The sequence below is a fragment of the Amblyomma maculatum genome, chromosome 5 (assembly GCF_055883805.1).
Source record: "Amblyomma maculatum isolate TAMU_Amacu chromosome 5, ASM5588380v1, whole genome shotgun sequence".
Lineage (NCBI taxonomy): Eukaryota > Metazoa > Arthropoda > Arachnida > Ixodida > Ixodidae > Amblyomma > Amblyomma maculatum.
In genome coordinates, this window is record NC_139348.1 from 92925720 (window position 1) to 92941054 (window position 15335).

General features: G+C 46.9%; 1 protein-coding gene across 1 annotated transcript in view; it reads left to right on the plus strand.

Annotated features, from left to right (window-relative positions):
• The first annotated feature begins 632 nt into the window (after window positions 1-632).
• LOC146188704 (uncharacterized) overlaps window positions 633-15335 on the plus strand; it is a 38234-nt gene continuing 23531 nt past the window's right edge. Inside the window, exon 1 of the mRNA XM_084603175.1 lies at window positions 633-701. Within this exon, the coding sequence (XP_084459301.1) occupies window positions 638-701 (64 nt within the window). The 5' untranslated portion in view covers window positions 633-637. The remainder of the gene's footprint in view (window positions 702-15335) is intronic.

The window sequence follows — 15335 nt, forward strand, 5'->3', positions numbered from 1 at the left end:
GTATTCAGCGACATGGATGGCTGGCAGCTCTTACCATATCTGTAGTAAACATTTTCGACAAATGTGCGCTATTTCGATGCGTATCGTGTTTTAGAGCACACGGGCGACTAGAGTATTACGCGCGAACCAAAGTAATGAATTAATTGGTTTCGTGAGGAATCTCTCAAATCTGTTCGAGGTCTCATATTAAGACTCTTGGCTTATCTTAAAAATAAAAAAGAGATATGTCAACCCCCCACATTTTGTCCTATGTGTAAACGCGGCAGAAAGGGTATGCCTTGAGAATGAAGCAAAAAAAAACCTCTAGTAATTTGAAACATGAAAGTTTTCAAGCAACATTCGAAATTTTATAGACTCTATGCCTCCTTCGTTTCGGCAGTTGCATGAAGCATGGCATAAATTGCTGTATATTTCAGCTGGCAGGCATATACCATTGTTGACGCAAAAACATTTCCCAATAATAGTAGCCGGAAATCGCATCATGAGGCATTGCCGCTTATGCACACCAGGACCGTGAAAAAAAAAAAAAAAACCATTACAAAAAACATATTCCTGTTGCATGAAAATGCATTTGGGAATACCTTTTTGGGAGTGAAAAATCAAATTCCTATGAATTTTCTCACACAGGCAGGCAAGGATGATCTTTTCGTCGGGACCGGGATACACTGAGAAGAATGTCGTTAACATAAAATACCTTGACGGTGAGTATAGTCAGTTACATGTACCCTTGCACCACAACACTTTCTTTTCTAGCAGGCTCCTGACAACGAAACGCCACCTATCAGCCTGTTAACTATCAGGAAATCTCTATTCTTACAGCCCTCTTTGCATAGATACGATCACCATTCTAGGGTAAACCCATCTACAGTTGATCTCCTAATACCTTCACCCGCGCCAGCCGCATTGACGCGATCCTCGTATATCCTTTCATATAATAATTCGTCCACACTGCTATATGTCGTACCTACTACAGGCGTCTTTCTTACGAACCATTCCGCGACCAAAACAAGATATCGTTTATCTGGTCTGCGTAGCAATTTATGTAAATGCCTACGTCTTAAACGTTTAGCTAGAAAGCTATTAGCTCATGCTTGTGGAGCGCCACCATTATTTTTTTTTTCAGTCTCTTCCCATTAAGGCCGACGTTTTGTTTATATATCGTGATGGGTTTTCATCCACTTATTTCAAAGCTTTCGGTACTCCATCAATTGAACACAATGGGTAAGTATTGTCGGAGTTCAACTGAGTTGTTCTTTCCTGTTCAGTGGTGTCCAGGAGTTTAAATTCATTAGGCTCCCACGTCCTTTAACTGCACTCCATCCTATTCCTCTTCGCCTAAGAAGTTCTTTCATGATAATGGTTCGCAGCCACTCCTTCACGTATACGTAATTTGATTTGCTTCCTTACAACTTTAAAAGTGTCATCATGAAGTGTTGCTTCCTTTTCATACTTTACGTTATATTTAATTTTTTTTTTTTTGTCAAAACAAATTGCAGATATACACTCTCTTTGTATTCGTCACGGCAGTTGCGCGGTGCAATTATTTCCCCAACAGCCAGATAAATTTTGACAACAAGGTGTTATCCGAGGCGTTATACTAAAGGGGCTGTCGCAAATCATTGATGTCGGCTTGAGCGCATATTTTACCTTGCTGAAAAGGCAACTCCTATTATATTAAGGAGTAATATTTCCTAAACGAGAAAAAAGGCAAATAAATTACAGGCGTTAAACCTGCCGGCGCGATCACTTTGGGCAAAATGAGCGGCTTACGATTTGTAAAAAGGAAACGCCACACCCTTTTGAGGCTGTTAATTTTGGTCGCTGCGGATCACACGCTGATGCGAATTGTACTCTGCTCGGTGAACCTCAAAGTTTTGATCCTTACTTTATAATCACCGAGCAAGAAGGAACGGAGTCTTTGTAGCGGCTCTGCAAGGCTCTCATTGCCCATAGTGAGCAGGTGCAGCCATTACAGGTGGCAAAAAAAAATTGCTCCACATTGGCAATGCTTCGTACTGCTATGTTTGAGTGCAGCTATTTAGGTATTTCACTCCTGTCTTTCCAACATGTGCAGATGGGCCCTGGTTTATATTTTCCGATCCCTCTAAAGGAGCTTCGAATAAGCTAAGGTCCAGCGATGACCCTGACTTTCAGTACAAGGCCGTCGACTGTGCCGGCGTCCCCAAATGTCTCCATGGATTGCGGCACGCTAGCTAACATCCCTCTATTCCCCCGCACTCATTCACAATGAAGTTTTATAAGCCTGAGCCACGATCCTGCCTTAAGTGGCCCTCATTCGTTTCCCCATTTCGGACCTACCACACTGCCGCCGAGCTTCGCCGACCGCGTCTCGAGAGGCATCTGGCCGCGTGGGTGCGTTTCTCTTCTAAACAACAATTTTGCACAGGAAAATATTCACGACACAATTAAACTCCGCCTTCAAGAGCACCAAGCGGCCGCGTTAATTGCTCGTGTCTTCGGCGGACCTTTCGAGTCGACGTTCTCGTGCATGTTATATCTACTGGCTTATTCACTAGTTTTCTCTCTTGATTTGGGCCTCTTTTATGTGGCACCTCATCTCGTACTTGCATATGGCATAAATTCCTAGGCTATCCCATAGCAGAGTCAATCCAACCTAAATGTCTGAGCTGCCCCAGCATTTCGGGTTTATATCCTAGAGGCTACATGTCTCGCGGCGAATCCAAAGATTCCGGGTTCGATTCCCATCTTAGTTCCTCCGCATAGGCAGGTCGCAAATCAGATGAGTAATCTATGTTGCGTCCATGCCCGAAACAACAATGCTGACAACAACAACAACGACGCAAGGATTTTTTCTGCATGGAAGTGCTGTTGCGAACTGAGCCTTTCCTCTGTCCTTCCCATACGCTGCACTGTGACTCCTCCACTTTTCACATACTCCGCTTCCAGTTTTCCCTCTTCTATCCTTGCCCCCACTCCTCAGGCACATTCCTCTCTTCTAATTTTCATTCTCGTCGTCCTGCTGGGCACTTCTCCACTCTCTCTGTAATCTTCTGCTTCTATTGTAGCCACCCTTCGTGTTCTTCAACGCCACCTTAAATTTGCGCACTTTACAGCCTTCATGATAGCCTCCTCCTTCAATGATGGCCGCCCTCCTTATTCCTGTCGTGACAGTCCCCTTCTGCTTGCGTATTTCTTCAGTTTTTACATGAAGCGCCGGCCATTAAGCCAGCCGTGGCCTCTCCTCTTCCTCCTTAAATACCTAATGGTGTTTTTCATATTCTCAATCTGAAGCCTGCTATAGCTCCGGCAGGGGGTCTTTCTCCCTGCTAGGAAATGCCGCAGCTGGCATGTGGCTGGTTACTCCAATCGGTACGCCAGGAACTAAGAGCTAGACAACCGGATGTGAACCAAGAACGCGCATCTAAGGTCTTTGCTCTCAAAAAGAACGTGAGGCAGTAAGTGAAAAAAGCGCACGGAGGCTAATAAAACGGTGCCGATATTTGAACGCCTATAAATTTCAGTCGTCCGTTGTATTTTAGCGTTGGAGCAGAAGCAGTTATTCTATGCCCACTGTTCAATGTAAAATTACGAGATAAAGCCCAATCCTGCTAGCTGAACGATCACTTGTCATGTTTTTCATCAGGTTAGGGCTTCCCCGTACCAAAGGGAACCTAACGTTGTGAGCAAACGTCGAGTGATGACACCCTGCGCGTGATGACAGTTAGAATCTCGCATCGCTGCTCTAAGCCGCCTGCGTCGTCTCACACCGACGCTGAATATTTCATTCACTGTCAGGCAGCTTCAGTAGAGTAGGAGAAAAAAACCTGAAGGCATTTAATTCTTTAGATTCGGCATTCACGCTGAACACATGTCGACTTTGTTGCTAATGATTGATTCAATCAGCCCGTTTACATCATTTCGAAAGTTTTTCGCATTTCCATATCGGATACAGGCTCACTAGGCGTGTTTTTCTAAATGTATTTTTGTTTGAATATAAGGTGGAAGTAATTAAGCGTTCCAGCGGAGAGCGCACTGATGTATTAAATGTGGCAGAACGCCAAAAAGTTAGCAGAAGAAATGATGAGCTGAACGCTGAAATGCAAATGAGAAGCTCTTTGGTAGAATATCGGGTTACATCAATACGTGACGTCAGAAATATATTAAAGATAAACGTACTTCGAAATTTACACTCCAATATCACTAGAATAGTAGCTCTTGTGTCCAAGTCGAAAGACCAATGGTATAACGTTTCACATAAGGCCTAATCAGTGCGTTGCTTAACTCATATTGAAATGATTAGGGCTGGCTAAGCAGACAACTAGACGTGATCCTGCTGAATGTAACCAGTAAAGTTGCTGCAGCTTCTGAATTCATTCATTATTGCGCATGAAAAGCACATTTCGCAATGTTTACGTGAAAGCGACCATCAAGAGAAGTTCTGAACAACTTTTAGTTTTATGCACAGACGTGCGGGACGCTTATGTTTGTCGGTTTGGAGCGCAATTTTAGCACTTCCTGTGAATCCTGCTTACATCATGCATTGATCGCAGTTGGGCACCACGATGTGTACAATATTTCACTTGTCTTTTATTACAGACCAACTCATTTTCTGGCTCTTTCATGAGCTCGCAATTTCCGGCATAAAGGGAAGTACGGCTGCAAAAGATCTCCTTTTTATCGAATGTCAATGAACGCAAACAAAGAGCTCTATTTCCGCAGCACGATGTAGCAAACAGGCACACTTGAGGGGTTGCACGACATCAAATTATTATAAAAACGGCAGTAAAAAGTAGATAAAAGCAAGCACCAGCAGAGCGATATGTTAGGTTCGCCGTTACAGAAAACTAAACTTTTCCTGCAATGGCGGCTACATTAAAGGCAACTTTAAAGGCATATTGGTCAAAACGTACGATAGCGGCCTCGGTTACAGATTTCGGGCTCGTCAACGTGGAACCTCTGAGAAAAAGTGAAAAGCATGAAAACCGAGAAAATATAGTAGCAGGGCGCAGGAAGGCGCTATTTTTTATGCAGAATCAAAGTTTAAAGGTCAGTATGAAGGTGACAAGAAAATGAATACCCACCCTCTTGCATTACAGCCTATACGCAGCAGCAAACGCATCGCAATACTCGCGTAATGTATTCTCCAGACCTAACCACATTGCAAATTTAAGGTCTCGTCTTTCAGGAAAGTTCATAACTGGATTAGTTGGATCTGATTCATCCTAAAACCAGCAAAACGACGCAGGAGAATTATCATCATCAGCCTGACTATATCCACTGCAGGGCGAAGGCCTCTCTCATATTTCTTCAATTAACCAAGTTCTGTGCTAGCAGCGTCCACTTGACTCCTGCGAACTTCTCAACCTCATCCGCCCACCAAACTTTTTGCCGCCCCCTGCTACGCTTTCCTTCCCTTGGAATCCAGTTTGGTACCCTAAGCGACCATCCGTTACCCTCTCTTCGCACTACATGTCCTGCCCATGCCCTTTTCTTCTTCTTAATTTCCCCTAGAATGTCAGTAACTTGAGCTATTTCTCTGACCCACTCTGCGCGCTTCCTGTTTCCTAATGTCACCCCTACCATTTTTCGTTCCATAGCCCTCTGCGTTGTCTTCAACTTAAGTAGAATCCTCTTGGTTAGCCTCCACGTTTCAGCCCCATAGGGGAGTACAGGTAAGATGCAACTGTTGAATACTTTCATCTTGAGCGATACCGGTAAGCTACTAGTCATAATCTAGGAGTGCTTGTCAAATGACCTCGATCCCAACCTTATTCTGTTATTTCCATATCATGGTCCGAATTTGAGGTTACTACCTGTCCTAAGTAGACATATTCGCCTACTACTTCCAGTGCGCGAACCAAGCGACTAACAACAGCATTTTGGAGGCGCACTGTGGAGCAACTGCTGCGCCACCTAGGTAGTGCAGGTTGCCTAGAATGCTTTGCTAACATATGCGACTTTATAAAATTGTTGTCAACCCAGCCTTCTATTCTATCTAGCAGCGCGTAGTAGTTGGAATGCGTTCATAATAGAAAAAAAGACAGCGCGAAAAACAGGAGCACAGAAATAACACACTCAGCGCTGTCTCGCAATTAAAATGTTCAGTGATGGAAAGAACATTTATACTAACAGGACATGCGCATACAGGAAGGGAGCATTAGAAACCAATAAATCATCGTAAACAGGCTAATGTCATCGTGGATAACGACTACTCATAATAAAAGCTGCGTCTCGTTCAAACAACTGTGCGGATGGTTCCCGGACTCCACCCCTCCAGATAGTGCAAGATTTAAACACTTCTCGTCCGCAGGGTGGGGTACTGAGCCCCACTCTATTCAATCTTGTGCTCATCGACCTAGTCGACCTGCTGCCTCAGTCAGCTCAGATCTCCATATATGCGGATGATATTTGCATTTGGGCCTCAAGCGTGACTCGACCCCAAGTTCGTGCAAGACTACAAAAAGCGGCATGGATTGTGACGTCATATCTTCGTGTACAGGGTTTTACTATCTCAACAGAGAAGTGTTCTGTGGGGGCCTTCACACGAAAATCAATGTCACAATACGCAGTATACATAAATGGCAAAGCTATTCCTTATGAAAAGAGTCATCGCTTCCTTGGAATCGTCATTGATAGGAACCTCTCGTGGAGTCCACATATCAGTGGTATGAAGAAAAGACTGACGGCGATTGCCCATGTTCTCTCCTTTCTAGGAGGCAAGTCCTGGGGCGCGTCAGTGCACTCTATGCTGCAACTATACCGTTCACTTTTCCTGGGTACCATGCGGTACAGCTTTCCAATATTCAGTAATATTAGGAAGACGAACATCGAGATCCTCCAAAGCGTTTAAGCTCAAGCTCTCCGCATATATATATATATATATATATATATATATATATATATATATATTGTAAGGTAACGCGAAGGTCGGACTTGGGGAATCAGGCTTTATTGCAGACCTGAAGCCTTGGTCGCACACTGCAGCCAAACACACTCCGCGATGACGATGGGTATCTACAAGAGGGAGCAGGATGAAGATGAAGCAGCACTACGGTGGCTGCAGCACGTTCAGCCGTGTGGAAGAAGAAGCGCCACACAGTGCTCACACTATTTCGCCCGCGCAGTTGAAGCGGCCAGCCTGGCCGCAGTTAGTCCGCAGGATTGCGCCGAATAAAAGGTTTCATACGTGAAACGTGGACAACTTCAGTGCCACGGTAACGACTGTCCGGAGGAGGGTGAAGAGGAGAGACGCGATAGTTGACCGGGGAGGTTTTTGCAAGAACTGTGTAAGGACCAATGTAACGGTGCTGTAACTTGTCAGAAAGACCAGGAGTGCGTAATGGGGTCCAAAGTAACACCTCGTCGCCGGGACGGAACGAAACTTGGCGATGGGTTGCATCATAGCGGCATTTGCGGTCTTCCTGGCTGGCTTCCGTGTTGACGCGAGCAAGCCGGCGAGATTTGGCCACTCGGGAAAGGAACTGGTCAGGAAGAGAGGGCGAGGAACTGGCATGTGTAGAAAGGAAAGAGGCGTCAAGAAAGGTAGCAGGAGAACGGCCGTAAACGAGGAAAAACGGGGTGTAACCTGTGGTCCGCTGTACAGCCGTATTGTAGGCGAACGTAACAAAAGGAAGTATTACGTCCCAGTTTCGGTGGTCCTGGTCGACGTACATAGACAACATGTCAGAAAGCGTGCGGTGGAACCGCTCAGTCAACCCATTGGTCTGCGGGTGATAGCTGGAGGTCAATTTGTGATGTGTGGTTGAGGCCTCAATAACTTCGGCTACAATCGTCGACAGAAATGTCCGACCACGATCGCTGAGAAGCACTTGAGGGGCCCCATGACGCAGTACGAGCGATTCCAAAAAGAAGGTCGCGACCTCATGTGCTGAGCCATTAGGCAGGGCAGCGGTCTCAGCGTAGCGTGTTAGGTGGTCGACGGCGGTGACGATCCAGCGATTACCTCGTGCGGACAATGGAAGTGGCCCGTATAAGTCTATGCCAACAACGGCAAAAGGAGTAGCTGGGCAAGGTAGCGGCTGTAGTAGGCCAGCAGGAGGAGAAGTTGGCCGTTTGCGGCTCTGACATGGCAGACAAGAGGCGACGTATTTTGCCACACTTGAGGCGAGGCCTGGCCAGAAGAAACGGGTTTTCACGCGGTGGTAAGTTTTATGAAAGCCTAAGTGACCGGCTGTAGCATCATCGTGGAAAGCCGCCAGGATACGGGTGCGAAGCGCTTTCGGAATAACGGGGACCCAACGGGTGCCTTCAGAGCAATAAATATAACGGGACAGCACGCCGTTGTCAAGTTTGAAATTTTGGAGTTGTCTGCGCATCCTAGCGGTAGGAGGGTGAGAAGCACCGGTGAGAAGGTTGATTAGGGAAAGACAGTAGGGATCGGCTTGCTGGTGTGAAATAATGGCGTACCGATCTGGAGCAGCGGCAGGAGTAGCACAGGGGATGTTTGGAGCTCTGGACGACATTGCGACGCCGAGGGTGCACGCAGGAAGGCGCGAAGAAGCACTAGGTGGTGATTCTGGGAGCGGGCAGCGGGAAAGAGCATCGGCATCTCGATGTTTGCGACCTGATTTGAATATGACATCGAAGTGGTATTCCTGCAAACGCAGAATCCAACGGCCAAGGCGTCCAGTCAAATTTTTGAGGGTTGATAACCAGCACAGAGCGTGGTGATCGGTAACGATCGTGAAATGGCGGCCGTAGAGGTAGGGGCGGAATTTCTGAACTGCCCAAACGACGGCGAGGCACTCTTGCTCTGTGATAGTGTAGTTGCGTTCCGCTGGTGTTAGAGTTCGACTGGCAAACGCAATTACTTTTTCCCGAGAAGCGGTGTCACGTTGCAGAAGTACGGCGCCGATACCGAGGCCGCTGGCATCGGTGTGGAGAATGGTAGCAGCAGTGTCGTCGAAGTGAGCGAGAACAGGGTCCGAAGTGAGGGCATTCTTTAGGGTTTGGAAAGCTTTTTCGCATTCTTCGGACCAATTGAAAGTAGTACTGTCGGTAAGGAGGCGGTGGAGCGGTGCAGCAATGGTAGCGAAATTGCGAATGAAACGGCGAAAGTACGAAGACAGGCCAAGGAAACTGCGTAGTTCCTTAGTCCGTTGAGGGCGTGCAAAGTTCAAAACTGCAGCAAGCTTGTCAGGGTCGGGTCGAATGCCATCGCGGCTGACGAGGTGGCCCAGGATCTTGATTTCTTTCTTGGCGAAATTACACTTTTTTGTGTTCAGCTGGAGACCGGCGGATGCTAGGCACGTTAATACTTGATCAAGGCGGCATAAATGATCAGAAAAAGTCGCAGAGAAGATAACTATGTCGTCCAGGTAGCACAAGCATGTTTTCCACTTAAGTCCTCTAAGAACAGTGTCAATCATGCGCTCAAACGTAGCGGGGGCATTACAAAGTCCAAAAGGCATGACATTGAATTCGTAAAGCCCATCGGGAGTAGCGAATAGCCGAAGTAGCGGAGTGGCCCTCTTGAGTCATGACGATGGTGGTCGGGGTCAAACGGCGGCCAGAACGAAGCTCCAGGTGGATGCAGGTGACGAAGCAGCGGGGAAATCAAGGCGCACCTCCACCACGTGTAAGGTAACGCGAAGGTCGGACTTGGGGAATCAGGCTTTATTGCAGACCTGAAGCCTTGGTCGCACACTGCAGCCAAACACACTCCGCGATGACGATGGGTATCTACAAGAGGGAGCAGGATGAAGATGAAGCAGCACTACGGTGGCTGCAGCACGTTCAGCCGTGTGGAAGAAGAAGCGCCACACAGTGCTCACACTAAAAATAGTGTGAGCACTGTGTGGCGCTTCTTCTTCCACACGGCTGAACGTGCTGCAGCCACCGTAGTGCTGCTTCATCTTCATCCTGCTCCCTCTTGTAGATACCCATCGTCATCGCGGAGTGTGTTTGGCTGCAGTGTGCGACCAAGGCTTCAGGTCTGCAATAAAGCCTGATTCCCCAAGTCCGACCTTCGCGTTACCTTACAATATATATAAATTATTTATTTATTTCAAAAAATCTGCCTTGGACTGCCAAAATGCACCTCAACGGCAGCAACGGTTCTTCTCTCCCGCGAGCATCCCATAGCCACATATATTGCTGTTGAAACCATGAGGACACATATACGACACCTCACCCGGGTTTCCCGTCACGACCTGGCAACTATCCCAACAATTAGACCACATACTGCATTTGCCAAAACCATAGCAGCTCATCGCACCTACTTTCCTTCACAGTTCACTCCAGCTTCAAGACCGAGTTTACCCATATGGAGCCTACATGAACCGAAAGTTTACCTATCTATTCCGGGAGTAAAAAAGAAAACGGGTGTACCATTGCCTGCCTTGAAGCAAATGACGTTGGGTCCCCTGTATTCTATGCACAATAATCGTGAACACGTCTACACCGATGGCTCAGTTGCTTCAACAAGCTCCGCGGGGTCCGTAGTGATACCGTCGAGGTCCATCGTGCTGAGGATCAAGACGACGTACCCCACCTCTTCAACTGGTGCGGATCTGGCTGCCTTACGTGCAGCTATTGAGTACATCGGCCAGGAACTTCCAGGTGTCTGGTCCATTTTTACGGACTCGAGAGCAGCGCTTCAAGGCGTTCAAGCTGCGCTACGTCGTGGATCACATGAACAACTAACTGCAGAGATCCGCGTGCTATACCACGACGCTACATCAAAAGGTCATGATATAATTTTCCAGTGGCTACCTGGACATTGCGGTATTGAGGAAAACCACCAGACAGACCAACTTGCCCGTTCTGCACACAACGACGGAACTACAGTGAACACTCCTATATCTAGAGTTGACGCAGCTTGTCGACTTCGTTCCTTAGCGGCGGAGCTAACGCTGTCAGCCTGGAACAAAGGAGAATTTTCCAATCGACGCCTCAGGGAAATGGACCCTGGGCTGCGCCTTCGTGTTCCCCCTAACAAAGGGCGCGGCGCGAAACAACACTGATGTGCCGTATGTGGCTCGGTGTTGCATTCACCAAAAAATACGCTTATGTGATGAGAATGGCGGATAGCCCTAACTGTGAAAGATGCGGCTGCGAAGAGACCACACAGCATCTCCTTTGCGAGTGCCCTGCTTTTTCAAGCGAAAGATATGCGCTGCGTTCGGCTCTGGACCATCTTGACAGCCGTCCTTTCACAGAGGAGAAAAACCTCGGCCCATGGCCACAGAAGGCATCTAACGGCAAAGCCTTCAAAGCACTTATGTGTTTTATGAGAGACACAAACTTGATTGAGAAACTGTGACTGTGCTCCTCGCCGCCTTACCTTTTCTATCATTCTCTTCTATCTTTCTCCTTCAAACTCCTCATTCTCCTTCCCCAGTGCAGGGTAGCAAACCGGAAGCTTTCCTGGTTAACCTATCTGCCTTCTCACTCTTTCTTTCTCTCTAAACACTTCTCGGGTTATCGTATCTGGGTGACCTTTTTCTTTTGTTCCTTCTTTGTTCTTCCTGCCACTAAACACTTTAGAGCCGAGGCAGCGCTGCGTTTATCTGTTATTCTGTGTTGTCCCTGTTTTCCGCGCAGTATTGTACTCATCTCTTGCTTTCCGTCGTAAATTTCAGTTAATAGTAAATACTCGTATTGCGCTCTTTTTTCTTGTGTTAATTGCGTCTTATTGATCGATTTCAGGTGCCTTCAATTTTTAAAACACAACTATCGATCATCAGTGCAGCTCGGGCAGGGCCACTACTTTCAGATCTACCGCGACCACCGCATTTTGTTTTTACTTCTCCTTTCCGTACCATGCCCGTACCATGCCGAACCATGGCAGCACGGGCGTTGGACATGGCGCCCGGGGTCGTCGGAGTGCAGACTGGGCAAAAAGTGTGGCATGGAACTTTGGGTCGGGGGAACAGCAAAAGAAATTTTGTTACATTCGCTTTCACGTTCTCGTTTCGGTTTTCCTCCGTGTCTTGTCTCCGTTGGGGCGCCACGCCAACGTCGCCGCACCAGAAACGGCAGCTAAAGGAATTTCATGGTTGAAAACAAAGAACAAAAACATAACACCACACTACTGTTAATGTCGATGCTTAACACTTCCCTGTTAATAATATGGTCCTGCAATTTTGACCCTTGCAGCTAAGGTAGCTGCTAACCATGGATATCTCATGGTTGATGTTTCCACAGAAAACAAGTGAGACAGTTGCCGCGCCTTTCCCTTCCCATACATCAATCAGGTGTATCATGCTTGCGTTTCTCTTAGGCAAGGGTTGAAACGTTTCAGGTCCTGAAAAATGGATCAAAGCGCCGCCTGGGTGGTGCAGTGGTAAGACGCCCGACTACTGTGCCGGAGTTCCCGGGATCGTATCCCGGCCTCGGCGGCTGCGTTTCGATGGAGGCGAAACGAAGTGGCGTCCGTGTGCTGTGCGATGTCAGCGCACGTTAAAGATCCCCAGGTGGTCGAAATTACTCCGTAGCCCTCCACTACAGCCCCCCTTTCTCTCTATCCACTTTCACTCCCACCTTCACCCCTTCCCTTACGGCGCGGTTCAGGTGTCCACAGATCAAGTGTGACAGATACTGCGCCTTTCCCTTCCTATGAACCAACCAACCAACCAATCATGATAGTGAGTATGTTGTTATGTCATGCGTTTTCGGGGAACCTCTCGAGAAAGTTGGTCGTTTTATCAGGTCGCTGCACATTTTTGGCTGTTGCTGAGTTGCATTTTGTGGCGCATAAGCGACTAAGGCTATCATGCTCCAAATGCATATTTTCGGCTTTTGATCAATTTACCTTCAAGTGATCTTGATGAATAATGCGCAATTCGTTTCTTATAAATTTATATACAGTTGAAACGGAAGCTTCACTGCTCTAGGTAATCAGAATATTAATTGTTTCACCGGAAGCATAAGACACAGTATATGTCACACTTGCTTCCGTGGACACCAGACCCGCGCCGTAAAAGAAGGAAGATGGGAGTGAAAGTGGAAAAAGAGGAAGGGGCCGCAGTGGATGGCACCGGAGTAATTTTTTTGCTGGGGGTCGTTAACTTGCACCGATATTGTCCAGCAGCCCAGCACACGGACATCTTTTATTGCGAAAGCAATACTACGCTAGGTCGAACGATTCTTTACGGTAGCCCGCGGCCCGTCGCGCCGCGCTACGGTATCCTCATAAAATTTGCCTCCACCAAAAATCAAACCTCCATCCCTCGGATACCCGGATCCCAAGCCGAGCGCTTTACCCAACTGAGCCACATCCGGGACCGTAAATAGCGCATCTTAAATCTCATTCTCTAGCCTGAGGATGATAGTAGTGATGATGCTAGGCTGAGCGTACACTCATCAAGAGCGCCCACTCGGACCTCTCCTTTTATGTGAGAGGTTGACATTAAAATCAGCCTGCCATGATATTTGAATCCACGTTACCCCTATGCCGCGGGCAATAGCTGCCAACTCGGATCGCTCCTTTCATATGAGAGGGCGATATCAGAATCAGCCTGCCAAAACCGTTTGCATTCTCGTTACCCCTACTACACGAAGGCATGGCCATACGGCTTGGTTGAAGCGTGACTTTATATGTGAGTTGGTAGCTTACGCTCTCACGTCTACCATTAAAGCATGATTGTCAATAATAATGTAGCACCTCCCTACTGAAAAAAAATGTATGAGGCAATAACCTCACATTTTCTCACACAGTCTCACGCAATTCACGTTAGAAATCACATACAAGTCGCATATAGTTGCGTAAGATCTCATCGTTTCTTGTACATTAACATAAATTATGGAAGATATTTTATGATAATGATGTGAACCGTATGAGATCTAATAGAGTGGAGAGCTGGGCCAGTTGGTACATATTGGTAAGGATTAAAACCAGCGTCTTTCCGCTGGTTTTAATCCTTTCCGTATGAGATCTATGTGACTGGATGACATTGTGTGAGGTTATTGCCCCGTAGAACTTTTCGTTTTTCTGTAGGGCTTACACTGATAGGGCGTGATAGGGGAATAATGTAGCGCAAAAGAAGCTTCAGCCGTAGTTTTGGCAATTGAAATAGGATTACCCTGATCTAAACCACAGCCAATTTTTATTCAGAGGCGATCGCTACAACACTGCAGCCCACGCCAGGATGGCGAGTGAGCAGGGTCCTTCTACCGTCTCGGCAGAAAAAGCGCGCCGTGTCCGGCGGGCTGCGTTGGAGTGGTAGAGAAGACGCCGTAAACTTGAACATTTTGTCGAATCTGTGTAATCCTAGAGCGTAACAAAAGCGAAGCTTAAAGCAAAATAAAAATAAACATCTACAAACAGCTAAACTCAATTCAACCGCGTTTCGCGCGTCTAACTCCTTTTAATATTATTTGAGTCCCTGTCACGTTTTTTTTTTTTTCTTCAAAAGCCCTGCAAAGCGATGAGTAGTTATCCTGGCTCCAGCGGCGGCCACAGTACCGGCACGCAAGGTGCCACACTGATCAGGTGCCCAAGTGAGTCTTCCTCCTGTTCACAAAAATAAATAACCGATTACAGTTACAGTTTCTCCCTGTTCAATGTAAATGATCACAGGTGTGCATTAAAACGAAAAAAAATTATGTGATTAAGTACAGAACAGTAATCGATTACTCATTCGTTATGTTTCTTTGAAATTTATTGCCATAACACAAGCTGGTTGAAGCTGCAAAAATCTAGTTCAGCTCGGTTGAAAATATTTCACACGTTCGCATTTTACCACTGGACTTGTTTTTCAAATTCGTCGGCACCTAGTTTTCAACGTTTCCTCGTGAAGATAAAGCCGCTACTCTAACCACTTTGAAACTGGGTTCTAGAACATTGCCCGGTGTTCGATCCCACGAACCCGTTGCTCACCCGCTCGTAGTTGCGTAATGGTTTGATGCGAGTTTTTACGCTCATAATTATCGGCGCTGTGAAACGTTCTGCAGGCAAGGCCGCTGCAAAATTTGAAGCTGACAGCTAGAAGCTTTCAGCCATGAATTTAGAGCATTAGCTAACTACTTTACCGTTGATGGCATGACTTTTTCTTTTGCATGTTCACTTAAAACAATTTAAGAATGCTGTCAAGACTTGCCGATTTGTATGCTGGCGTAAACGTATTTCGCAGAGCCGTCAAGACGTGTTTATATGCATATAGCGAGACGGTCTCTGCGTATGATGTATTCACCTAGGCAATAAAGGAGCTGTGCAACTGGGGCTTCATAAAACAGCCATGTTAAATGCACAGCGCGAGCCTTTCCCATTTGGAAATCGATGAAGGCGGCTGTGCTTTCTAAGCAGTGCGAAAGTGTTGCAGTTTTACACGAGGCGTGATTGGCCATGCGATAGCACAGTGCTCATGGGCCTGTGCACTACGACGAAGACA